This window comes from Motacilla alba, chromosome Z (genome assembly GCF_015832195.1).
Source record: "Motacilla alba alba isolate MOTALB_02 chromosome Z, Motacilla_alba_V1.0_pri, whole genome shotgun sequence".
NCBI classification, from domain to species: domain Eukaryota; kingdom Metazoa; phylum Chordata; class Aves; order Passeriformes; family Motacillidae; genus Motacilla; species Motacilla alba.
Window position 1 is genome coordinate 38,567,628 of NC_052046.1, and position 12,236 is coordinate 38,579,863.

General features: G+C 53.9%; 1 protein-coding gene across 2 annotated transcripts; it reads right to left on the reverse strand.

Moving 5' to 3' along the window:
- Positions 1 to 887: 887 nt before the first annotated feature.
- Positions 888 to 11,873, reverse strand: LOC119695483 (serine/threonine-protein kinase PAK 3-like). Of its 2 annotated transcripts, XR_005255231.1 has the most exons (5): positions 11,376 to 11,873; positions 10,450 to 10,549; positions 9,923 to 10,119; positions 7,228 to 8,295; positions 888 to 966 (listed from the first exon to the last, which is right to left on the reverse strand). XR_005255231.1 is itself a non-coding variant. In XM_038124093.1 (4 exons), exons 1-4 carry the CDS (start codon positions 11,460 to 11,462, stop codon positions 8,251 to 8,253), a joined length of 429 nt encoding a protein of 142 aa, XP_037980021.1. In that variant the 5' UTR covers positions 11,463 to 11,873; the 3' UTR covers positions 5,127 to 8,250. The 2 variants fall into 2 exon arrangements, 1 of the variants encoding a protein (XP_037980021.1); XM_038124093.1 differs by lacking the exon at positions 888 to 966 and having other exon boundaries at positions 5,127 to 8,295.
- Between the last annotated feature and the right edge of the window lie 363 nt (positions 11,874 to 12,236).

A 12,236-nucleotide genomic window follows, 5' to 3' on the forward strand; every position in this document is an offset into this window, starting at 1 on the left:
CACAGGGCAGTCTCAGGGGCTTCCAACAGCCCTCCAATTCCACCTCAAGAGGATGCTGGAATTCCCTCTCTAGACCAGCATCTAGACCAGCATCACCTTTTCATCAGGTGAAAGAGTCACCGGTGGGGAAGTCAAACTAGCTTCCAGGAGCCACAAAACATTTCCAGAAAGCTCAGGTACTCTCAGCTTAACAGCCTCCTGCCTGCTAGGTCTTATGCTCCTCTCCGATACAGTGGATCCCAGATTGCAAAAGTTCTGCTTTGGCTAAGAGAGGCTTGGTAAGTCCAGATGAGGACTCCCACAATTACTCCGGCTGTCACTAGTGCAAGAAGGAAAGAGCCTGCAAGCTGGAGCCTGGGCAGGAGGTGGGTACAAATTTCCAATCCAATAATCAAAGGATCCCAAGATGCTTTCGGCTGGCAGGGACCCCTGGAAGCCTCTAGGCGCATCTTCAGCTCCAAGCACTTGCGGTCAGCTATGGCATCTGGACAGGCTGCTCAAGGCTCTGTCCAGCTGGGGCTTCCAAATTGCCAAGGGCTGAATCTGCACATGATCTTTGAGGCACTTGTTCTGCTGCCTTTGCGGTTCAAAGCTCTGCTGTCCATAAACCCAGCCTGAAGCTCCCTTGCTTTCACTCTGGTCCAGTCCAGCACACTTTTTGTCAAGGTTTGAGAAGCGAGTCCCAGGAGGCAGCTGTGCTCTAGGTGGCTTGGCAGCCAGACCTGCGCACGGGTTGCCTTCCCCCGTCTGTGCTGAGCGACTCGAACCATGAGAAAGCCAAATTTCTTCTTTGACTCTGGGCCTTCTAAAGCCCAGCAATGCCCACCCCTGCTCAGAGGAAGCGAGAGAGCTTGACACACACCTGAACTCCCGGGTGCTGCACACTCTATCTGCGCTCTCCTGCCGCTCTGCCTTTCCCGCCTGGGCCGAGGAGTCCTGAGTGGCAGGAAGCTCTCCTAGCGGGGCCTGCAAGGAATGGGCAGGGAAAAAAGCACAAACAAGCAATAAGGAGCAGGGAAGTGTGCTCTTGAGAGAGCTGGAAGAAGCAGCAACGGAGACACAGCTGACCTGAAGGCAAAAGCTGTTGTGTGGGGGATTTTATGTGGGTAACCAACTAACCCTGTGTTGCTTTGAAAGTCTCCCAATGGAAGCAGGGCACATTTCCCTGCTCAGCTCTGGTCAAAAGGCTTCCCCTCAGGATTTCTAGCATTAGGAAGCAGCTAATAGGAACTGCATTCCAGCCCTTCAGAGACGGACCTGGTCTCTGCCATGCAGAGCTGCTCAGGATTCTTCTCAGCAAACTTGGGCCATGTCAAAGTTGAGGGGGTAGTCAAAGCAGTGACTGTGACTACTTAGACAGTGCGTGGAGATGGGCAAGTCCCTGCAGCAACGGTGGCTCCCCCGAACCCCTCAAGGCTGCGAACTGCGCCTGGGCACCGCTCTCTCTGCTGGAAGCAGGGAGCCTGCACAGACACTGTGCACAACGGGGCTGACTTCCTCAGCAGCAGCACTAAAGGACACCATGCTACCGCCCATGTAACACCAAGGGAAGTTCACAGGCCCTGTCAGAATGGCAGGAAAATGATGCCTGGACAATGGCAGGAAAATGTGAGAGCTCAGACCCCATTTCCCTCGTGCCAGCGGCTGGGATGAAGCGCTAGGTCAAGGCAGGACTCCAGCCCGCAGCATCTTCAGCCACAAAGGGCAAGTGCTGCCTGCTCAGAAACTTGCAGCTCTGCACTGCACCAAAGCTCTGCACTGAACCAACCAAAGCTGCCACTGACTGGTTCAGGATGCTCAGGCCCTGGACTGGCAACGCGTGGAGGTTTATCGTCCTTTGCCTCCCCTTTAGCCTCTGGAGGAAGAGAGCGAGCCAGAGCAGGTTCAGCTGCTGCTGCTGCTGCTGCTGTGGTGCTCTGCAGACAGACAGCAGCGTGAGGGACAGGGAGCAAGGTGTCATAGAGAACCTTATTTCTCCTGAGCTCTACCACCAGCGGTCCTAAGGAGAAGTCATTCATTTCCATACAAGTGGGATCCTCAGTCACTAAAATCTCATTTCAAGTGAGCTGATGAGACTACCCTTTGGGCAGGACTGCATATGCTTCTGAGGGAGATATTTCAGCCAGGCTACAATCAGCACACAGCTTTCTGTCTGCAAGACTTGGCTTTCATTAGTTAAAACCTCTTCAAGGGTAAAGCAGGAAACTGATGGAATCCTTTTGGTAGTGCTCATGCAGGTGTGGACTGATGTGGACTTTCTTTCGGCCTGCCAGCCTGGCACTCAACTACAACAGGCTTGCTCCACAATGCTCAGACACCAGGAATGCCAAGGGTGCCCGTCCCACTCACCGAACCGTAGACTTGACTCCTTCCACCTCGGAGGCGACCTGCCGGGGGCAAGGGAAAAGGAACCAGGTGCTGTTAGGAAACTGCTGGTGTGGAGGAATCCCACAGAACAAGGCCACCCAAGCAGAGAGCGTTTTCCTTTCACAAGCTCCCTACCAGGAGCAGCAGTTCTGTAGCACAGCAAGCAAGACTGCCGGCCAGTAGCCTAGGCTGTGTCTACCTTTTGCTCGGCTTGACCGCTAAGGAACTAGAAACTTGGCTGGGAAGATACAAATTGTTCCTTTGCAGTCAGTGCCTACGTTGGAGCTCATTGTCCAGCCTACAGCAAAAGCAGCCTTCTTCTCCTCTCTTTCCTGGACTTTCTTTTCTTTTTGTAAATTGCATGCAGCATGTCCCGCGTGGTTGCTGTAAGCAATTCCCCACAAAAGCTTCCACCAAGCCCCCGTTAGCGCTTGCAGCTTTGTTTGGACACGGCACAGGCCCAGCTCTGGGGTTCAGGAGCCCACACAATCTGCTCAGCAGTTTGCCCTTCAGCGCAAAGCCAATCCCTCGCGTAGCACACAGAGGAGGTGCAGGTCCTTTAAGGAGGCAATGCAGAAAAAAGATGCCTTCCCTCAGTTCCTGAGAGAACCACACAGTTTTTACAAGGACACCTGCAAAACTCTCCCGGTCTGCATTTTGGAACTTGTCCACACCCTGCTGGGCAAGGGATACCCCCTTTTTGGCTGAAACTGTTGGCAGGAGCTTTACCAAACTTATGGCATCTTTATGGCACTTTTCTTTCAATGTGCTGCCCCAGGGAAAAACCTTCTACTTACGTCTCAGACCGTTAATAATTTTGCGGGCTGACACCGACGAAAAAGCCCTGCCGACTGCTCTACGGACTTGCTCCATCGTTGCAGCAGGGCTGCTTCAGTCGTCGGGCCACAAAACAAAGATGGAAGCAAAACCCACTTGCAGCAGTCCCCAGACTGTGCAAGGAAAAGAGGAAAAAAGGACACCCGCAGCAATCTGCGGACTGTACACACAGAAGGGAAAAAACAAAAGACACCTGCACAAGTCTGCAGACCGTACAACAAAAAAAGGAAAGTAAAAGGACACCTGTACGTGTCTGCAGACCCTACAACCGCAGGGGAAACAAAAGGATGCCTACACGAGTCCGCAGACTCGTACAACGGCAGGCAAAAGAAAAAGACTCCCTTTTCAGGGCACAGACTGTTGCCTGAGAGCTCCTCAAGACAGGATCCTCCTGCAACGAGAATGCCAAGAGCTGTTCTGGACGCCGAGGCCTTGCGTGCACCAGGGCAACCTCCTGCTGACAAGGCTGTGACGTGGCATTCCTCTGCTGACATCACAATAGCAGCAGCTCTGGGTTGCTCTGTGAATTCATGCCTAGCAACTGGACCTTCTCTACAGCTCTTTGCAAAAGAGAGCCCAGAAAAGTTCTCCTCTGTCCCAAAGCAGCACAATCCTCTCTTTCAGTCCATAACCCATAGCTCAAGGGATCCAAAAGTAACGCAAAGCAGACACCAAGCGCACACAGCCGGTACTTTGGCCACCAATGCTTCTGACTAAAACAAGCAAGCCTTGCTTAAACTCTATGGATGAAATCACGCTTTGGTAATATGCCTGGGAGTTCCCTGAATTGGAATGCCTGTCCTTCCTGCCCATTTACTACGTGGCTAACATCTACCAGAAAACTCTAGGGCTCGCTCAAGGACGAACAACACCTTAGTGGGGAAAAAAATCCGAGTAACAAACTACCCATATGTGTTTGCATGACACTGGACACAGCGTTTGTCTGGTCAATATGACAGGGACACATCCTCTGCACGGGGCAGTGCCCGTGTCCTCTGCATGGCAGGGGGTGCCCTTGGGGCAGCCCTCACTCTGTGGGTGCGCGCATGGGCGCATTTGCTCGTTCTCTTCACCTCCAGCAGCTCCCAAGCCAGCCCTTGTCCTGAAAAAGTTCTTTGTCCAACACTGAAGGCACTCCTGGTGCCTTTGCAGAAACCCACTCCCTTGGGCTGCTGGGAAACCTGCAAGGTCAGATTCCTCCGTGGAAGTGGCTGTTAAATCTCTCTCCTGCCCGCAGTGGATACTGCACAGTGCTCCATGTTTCAGTCCTTTGCTGCACTCTCATTTCTGCCCTGCAGGAGCTGAGTACATTGATCCTGCTTTTCCTGGGCTAACTTAGTCTTTTTTCGGCATGGCATAGCTCACAGAACTGCAGACTCCATGTCTGCTGGGGACGGTTGCAAGCACCAAGCGGGGCAAACGATCCAAAGGGCAGGTTCTGTGCCATTCTCCTGTGTCATTTCATTCTAGACTTTGTCACAACGTTACACGGGAAGGAGCAAACAGGTTGCAGTGCCACAGGTAACAGGAGAAGGTCAGGGACAGGAGTTCAGCCCATGGCTACAGGAAGCAGAGGAATTTGCAAGGCAGGTGCGTGCTGGAGATGCTGGAGGCCTGCCAAGCTGCCTGCTCCTGTCTTGCTGCGGAAACCCTGAAGTGCAGTGCTCTTGAGAACAATACTTGGGCCTAAATCCTACTGGAATCAGCATTTCTTGGAGGGATTGGCATTTGCTGAGGAGCGGCTTACCCTGCTCATCTTTTTGACTATTAACCCAGGCCATGTTTCAGAAAGGAGGAACCTAAGCAAGTCTCTGGAGTTTCCTGGAAGAAACAAAGCCCTGTGACAGCAAGCAGCATTCCCAGGCTGCTCCCACAGGGAGAATCCCATCAAGCCGAAGACTCTGGAGAAAGGGGTGACTGTCATTTTGATCTACGTTGGCCTGCAATGGCAAGGTGCTGGACATGAAGGTAAGGGCCACAAAGTATCCTCATGTCCTATTCCTGCATCTTTTGGGGAACTATGGGAATCCTGCCTCCACCTGTGAGGAACTCAGCCTGAGAACTAATACTTCCTTTCTGGTTTGGCTTTTGTCTTTTTTGCTGTCAGACAGCAGCTCTTTGCAACATCAGCCGAGCCTGCCCCCAGCCTGCCTGATTGGACTCTGTCGGCAAAGGCATTGCAGGAAGTCCGGAGAGGAGGCAGCGGTGCTTGAGGAGGCTTTGCGCCCCGCCAGCTCAGCGCAGGACTGGCAATCCAAAAGCCTCAATGCTGCACTCCTTGGGAACATTCCCTTCCTGGGCAGCCCGCGCTTAAGCTGTGCCTTGCCCTGGTGCTGTCCATTGCCCTGGCGCTGTGCCTTGCGGACGGACAGTCCCGTTTGCGGCTCCGCAGCTGCCCGAGGCGCTCTCCCCTCACAGAGGGGCCCCGCCGCGCCCCGGGCGCCCCTGGCGGCTGCCGCGCCCCGCCCGCCCCGCGCAGGGGCGCTCCCCTCCTCTGGCGCCGCCCAGCGGCAGCCGCCCCTCACTGCAGGCACGGAGGCGGGATCGGGCCCTGCTGCTCGTCCTGTCACTCGGGTCCCTCCTTTCCAAGAGCCAAGAAGGCCTGAAAGGAGGCGTTTTGCAACGGTGTCCCTCTCCTTTTCTTTTTGGGGGCCGGAACTCTGCCCTGAAGGTGGCCCTAGTGTGTCCATAAGTGCTGGAGCAGGAAAAGTCCCCTTCCTTCTCCCACCACCTGTCATTACTGGCTCAAAAGCACCGCCCAGCTGTGGAAGGAGAAACAGCCCGTGGCACAGTGGTGCCATCCCTGCCCAGCCGGGGCTCCCGGGCACAGCAGCAGAGGCAGCAGCAGCGGCAGCGCTTGCCTTGGCTTCAGCTGTGAAGGCTCTGTGAAACTTCAGCGTCCACATCAGGAGGAATAAAGGGATCACAGTCGATTTTCAAATTTTCCATTTCAGAGGCTTTATTAAGATAAAAGTTGAGATCTTCAGACAGAAGACTGATTGCTTATTGCAGCCTGGCTGAAATATCTCCTTCAGAAGCCCACCTAGTACTGTCTAATGGGTCTCATGGGCCTGTTTGAAGTTTCTTTTAAAGACACAGATTTCACTTTCTTTCAAAATTTGCTTTTTCTCACTAGGAGAGCTGGTGATAGAGCTCAGGAGAAATAAGGTGTCCCATTCAGAGGGGGCTGCAAGGCCCAGGGCGCTTGAGGGGCGGTCGGGGGCCTATCCTGGGCCCGGGCCGTGCGCCGCCAGCCATGTTTGGCCCGCAGGGAAGGCGCAGGAGACCCTGCAGGGGCAAAACCGCCCCCGACCGACTGGCGGATGGCACCCCAGTGAGTGGGGATGTGGGCGGAGGGCAGAGGAGGGTGAGGGTGGAGGAGGATGGGGCTCATAGCGGGCAGCAAGCTCAGCCCGCTGCTCCCCTTGGCTAGCAGGTGGCCATCAAATGTGTGTCAGGGGATTGCATCTGTCATTGGGGCGAGCTGGTGAGGGAGAGGGGTCAGCAGCAGAAACCGGGGCGTGCTGGGCGGGGTAAACCGAGGCCCGGCAGGATAGAAGCTGCCAGGATGCCTCGAGGGAGAGCAGAGGGAGATTAGTGGAGGGCACAGAGCATCCCGGGCTGGCTGAGAGCTTCCAGACCCTTGGCACGGCATCGGCCCCACTGCCGGCATTGCGGTCTTCCCGCAGCCCAACGGCACTTGTGTGTCCCTGGAAAGCGAGCTGCTGGACAAGATGTCCACTGGGATGCATGGTGTTGTCCAGCTCCTGGATTGGTTTGAGCTCTGCCAAAACTTCTTGCTGGCGATGAAGCGCCCAGAGCGATCCCAGGACCTCTTTGCTTTCACTATGGTGCGAGCATTGCTGTCGGAAGACTGGTGCAGGGGCTGTTCCGCCACGTGCTGGAGGCCGTGCGGCACTGCAGCAGCTGTGAGGTCCTGCACAGGGACATCAAACCTGACAACATCTGCCTCCACCTGGCCAGCGGGCAGGCAAAATGATGGACTTTGGCTGTGGCACCTACCTCCAAGCTTGCACACAACTTGTAGTTAAGCCCACCCAGGGCTTTGCTCACCGTCCCGGCATCTCATGCATCAGCCACTCATGGCCCGACCTGGGTGTGGCACTGGACATTCCCCCTTTGTGTTGCCAGTCATGGGTACACCAGTGAGCCACAGAGATCGGCCTGTAATTGTCAAGGAAGTGAATCTGCCAACTAGCTTGAGGGTTTCTAGGATTTTTCTTCCGCATCTGGCTCTGAGCTGGCATTGGAGAAAGTAATGCTGAAGTGCTCCTGGTCATGTGCTCCACAGCTCCAATTGATTCTCTGTATGTTTCCTTCTTTTTCATTTGAAAAGCACCTCGAGGGCAGATTTACATGGTGCGGACCCACGTGATCTGCAGAAGGAATAGTAAAACAATACCAGTCCTGAAAACAACACCAGTAGGAAACCAGCCCCAAAGGCAATCAAGTTCTCTGTAGTATTGTGTCTCAAGTGATTGCTGACAAGCAATCAGGAGTCTGAAGGGAATCTAGAAAGCCCACTATTCTGATCAATTTGGCCACACTAGCACACATGCAGTACACTGCACGATGGGACAAAGAATGCACAGGATGTTCCCAGCAGCTTCAGGCACCCCTCAGCAGCCTGACATGCAGCCCTCTCCCACAGCTCTAGCCTGGCTCTGCAGGTGGCTTCCTGTGGGACCTCCCTCCTGCTGAGACACAGCTCTTGCCCTCCCATTCTCTTCAGGCCTGCAATGCCACTCCTGCCTTCCCCAGATCTGCACATCAGTAGTGGCTTTGTGCCCTCCAGCAATGCTGGCCTAAGCAGAAATTCAGAAGGAGGATGGGAGCAGATGGGAGAAAAGGAGATGCCACCTTCCTTTCCCCCCCTGTCTCAGCCTGCCTGTCTCCTGGGCCCTCTCTCCTCAGGACTTCTGCCTGTTCTCAGAGGCTCCGAGGTTCTCAAAGTGCTGAAGTGGTCCTTGTCATCTCCTCTGCTTCCTGCCCTACTTTGCTGCAGGCATGTCAGCAATCGGGCTGTCAGAAGAGGCTGAAGAGAGGCTCCGCTAGCTTGAGAAATGGATGCTGCCCAAAGGGAAGAAGAAACAAAAGCAACCAAATTAAAAGAGACCAAGGGAAAAGGAACCATTCTTTTCCAAACTGAGCTTCTAACAGGGTCAAGCTGGGTTCCTCTAGCGCCCAGAACCACACGGACACAAGCGGCAGAGCGCAGATGGACTCAGCTCTGGCTTGCAAGGAGAGCAGTGTCTGCCTTGGCATGCCCCCCTCCTCCTGGGCTGGCTGGCATCTTCCTTCACAGCAGGGACAGCCAAGGAAGTGGCGCGGTCGCCAGCTGCCTGGCTGCCACAAAACACGGCAGCAAAGCTGCAGCATTCTCACCTACTTGAGCGGGCCAGCCAGCACGTGGGGCTGGCACAAATCCTGCTCAGCTGTCCCAGTTTGGCTGGCAGAAAGCTCTAAGAGTGGGGCAGGAGGAACACGCTGGCCGCCCCCAGATTCTCACAGTCAGCCCCCCCAAAGCCCCCACCTTCCCACAGACCAATCTAGAACTGCTTGGCAGGGACTGCTCCTGTTGTGTTCTTCAAGCCTCACTGCAGGCCTCCTTCCCCAGCACAGCAATGCTACAGTTCCTTTGCAATTGCACTGCAATACTACACTTCCAGGTAAACCTGAATCCAGAAGGTGGCAGCTCTCCTCTGAGGAATGCCTGTGAGAATTGGGCTTGTTTAGCCTGCAGAAGGGCAAGGCCTCCCGAGGAGACCTTTCCGTATTTGAAGGGGCTTAGAAGAAAGATGCGGACACCTCTATTAGCAGGGCCAAATGCAAGAGAGCAAGGGAGAATGGTTTTAAACTGAAAGAGAGTCAATTCAGACAGGCTCTAAGGAAGAAACTCTTTATGAGGAGACTGCTGAAACCCTGGCACAGGCTGCCCAGAGAGCTGGGAGCTGCTCCACCACAGGAACCGTTCAAGGTCAGATTGGCGGGGGCTCTGAGCATCCTGATCTACTTGAAGATGTCCTTGCCAGTGGCAGGGGGTTTGGACTAAATGACCTTCACTGGTCCCTTCTAATCTCAACCAGTCTTGGATCCTACTTGGTTCTCATTTGAAAAGCAGCCAGAGCGGAGATTACTGCGTGGGGGGGGCCCATCTGATGCCCTGGAGTTTGGCCCAGGAGCAAACCCTGACAGGGAACAGCTGTTTGGCTGCAGCCGCTTTGCCTTGTACCTGCAGAAGTTCCTTGGCAGAGCCTCGCCTGTCCACATCCATCTGCAGGCAGCAGCCCAGAAATCCATACAAGCCAGGGGGTAGCCTGAGCTTGTGCAGATCTGGTACCCCTTGCTTGCCTATCAGATATTTAGCCTGAAGCAAAAGGAAACACGAGACTCTACGTGATTCTTCCATAGCCTTCCGTGCTCAACTAGACCCCATCTCTTAAGCTCCAGCCTGCAGGGGCAAGTTCTTGCCTAGCCGATGGTTGGACATGAGCCTTCTCTCCCAAAAGTAAAAAGGCCCCAGTGCAGCCCCAGCTATTCCAAGGGGCAACAGGTCTTGCCTTGACTGCTGATGTGAGCCCCAGGTACATTTTTAGAAATTTGCCTTCGTGGAACTCGTCCCAGCTGGGGGAAGGGGATTCTGTCTAACGGAGACAGAGCAGAAGGACACCCATATGTGAGCCTATTTGCACCTTACCCTGTCACTGCTCTCCCAAACATAAGGAGCCTCTCCTTTGGCCATTTCTATTCCCACGATGCCAAGGGACCAGGTGTCCACTTTGGGGCCGTATGGCTCTCCCCTCACAAGCTCGGGTGCCATCCAGCAAGTTGTCCCGACCACTGACCTCCGCTTACTCTGCCCAGGGCTGAGCAGAGCACAGAGGCCAAAATCAGCTGAGGAGAAAACAAGCACTGCTTCAAGTAGGAAAGCAAGGAAAAGGGTTCCTCCTCCTAAGTCCCAAAATGGAGTGCTGAATCTATCTGGAAAAGAGGCCGTGCTCTCTTTCCTCAGTGCTGCAGCCAAGGAAACTGGGAATTGTCCATTTCACAAACCCGCCACCATTCCCAGGCTGGTGGCTTTTCCTCATTGACACTCCAGTCACAATTTCCACTGTAACTTCCCTCCCTCTGGAATGGGCACATACAAACCAAAGTTACCCTTGATCCCTGTTGCTCTGTAGACTCCCAGCAACCTACAGCTGCGCCCTGAGCAAGAATACCCACCCAGCTTGACAGAGCCATCCCGGCCCAGAAGGATGTTGTCGCTTTTGATGTCTCTGTGGATCACCTGGTTGGCGTGAAGGAAAGCCAGGCCTTGCAGGCACTGCGAGAGACAAAAGAAACAGGAGGCCAAAAGTTAGCCGGACCTGATTTCATCACACGCAAAAGGAAAGTGCTCCAGAAGATTCACAGATCTCAAAGGAGCAGCGAGTGCTGGCAAGAGGAAGAGCTTGCTGCCGCAACCCTGGGAGAGCAGGATCTTTCCAAGGCAAGGCATATTAGCTTTGAGGGGGAAACAGCAGCAGTTCTTGCTCGAGACTGTCTCCTGCAAAGCCAGTCAGAACGACCGCTGCTGCTGCAGCAGATGCGCTCTGCCCATTCAGGGGACAAACAACGGCTTGCCAAAAGAGGAAAAGTCCCCGCCTTGGGTACCAAGGGGATCACTGCTGGGCGGGAGACTGGAGGAGAAGGGCTGTAAGGCTGCCTTGACAGCAGATTTGAAAGTCGCTTCAAGTAATTTGTCCGTTTCCAGCAGCAAGCAGCGTGGTGGGTGCCATGCTCTCCTTTGAAGCTGAGACCCGTGAGAGATGAGTCTCTCTTTGACTTTGCTGTTGGTTTCAAGCTCGCCCACCAGCATCTTTGCGCTTACAGGCAAAGAAGGCAATGCAGAAATGTCCGGGGCAAAGGCTTGGAGAGGAAAAGCGCAGGACAGAAAATGAAATGAAGAAGAGGCAGAGAGTTTACCAAAAGTAGATAAGGGCAAAGAGCAGACTATAGCAAGGGCAGGCACTTGCGTCCTGATGCTCTTTCTTCTCTGAAGCATAAGAGCAGCACAGCAAGAAAGCTCTGAACACGGAATCACTCACTTAGCAGCGCTTTGGAAGGATGAGGCTGTCCAAGCCATGCCAAGCACAAGCAGGATCCCTTACCTCCCGACAGACAGTTGCTATGTGTCCTACAGCCATCCTTTTCTTGCTGACCACCTTCGCCAAAGAGCCTCCGTCCATGTGCTCCATCACCAGCCAGACAGCCCCCCTGACAAGGTAGCTGGAAGATGGAAACAGCAGCGTGGAGCTGAATGTGCACTGCTACATTGCCGTATGGAAGAAAAGACTACAGCTGAGTTTTGCTTGCAGGTCACTGGTAAATGAAGACGGAATAAAAGGAAGACACACTCCACCTAGGCTATCCAGAGCTTGCAATCTGTGCCATCTAAAGGCACACCCGTGGGAAAGGAGACGGCTTAGTTGGCAAGCAGGGGAAAACGGCGGTTTTGTGATAGCAAAGACAAATCTGCAAGCGGACACATCCCAGCAGCTGCTTCATCATCTTCATACACAAATTGCACCATGAACTCCAGCAGCAAGGAGACACAGTTTTCACAGCTTTTTCACAGGGCAGACGGAGGTGCAGCACTGCCCACACCCCGTGGAAAACCTTGCATAAAGGACAGTCACAAACAGAAAAACAATTTCAAACCCGGCAAATTATGTGGCTCCTGGCCCAGTCCTTTGGCATGCAAGGCAGTGGAAAATAGTGGGAAGAGCACAAGGGAAACCATTTCTGTGGTGCTTTCTCAGCACTTCTCCTCCAACAGTCGGGAAAAAAAAATCCGTGCCGCAAAACAGCAAAAGAACATGCAGGAAGTGAACGTACAGTCTGCTGACTAAGTAAGAGAGACAGGTTTCTTGAGAGCAATCTTTAAGCTGTTTCTGCCAGGAAGCAGAAAAATGCAATCTCCTCCCATGCCTCCTACAGGTGTGGATTGATGCCAATAGCAAGATCAATTT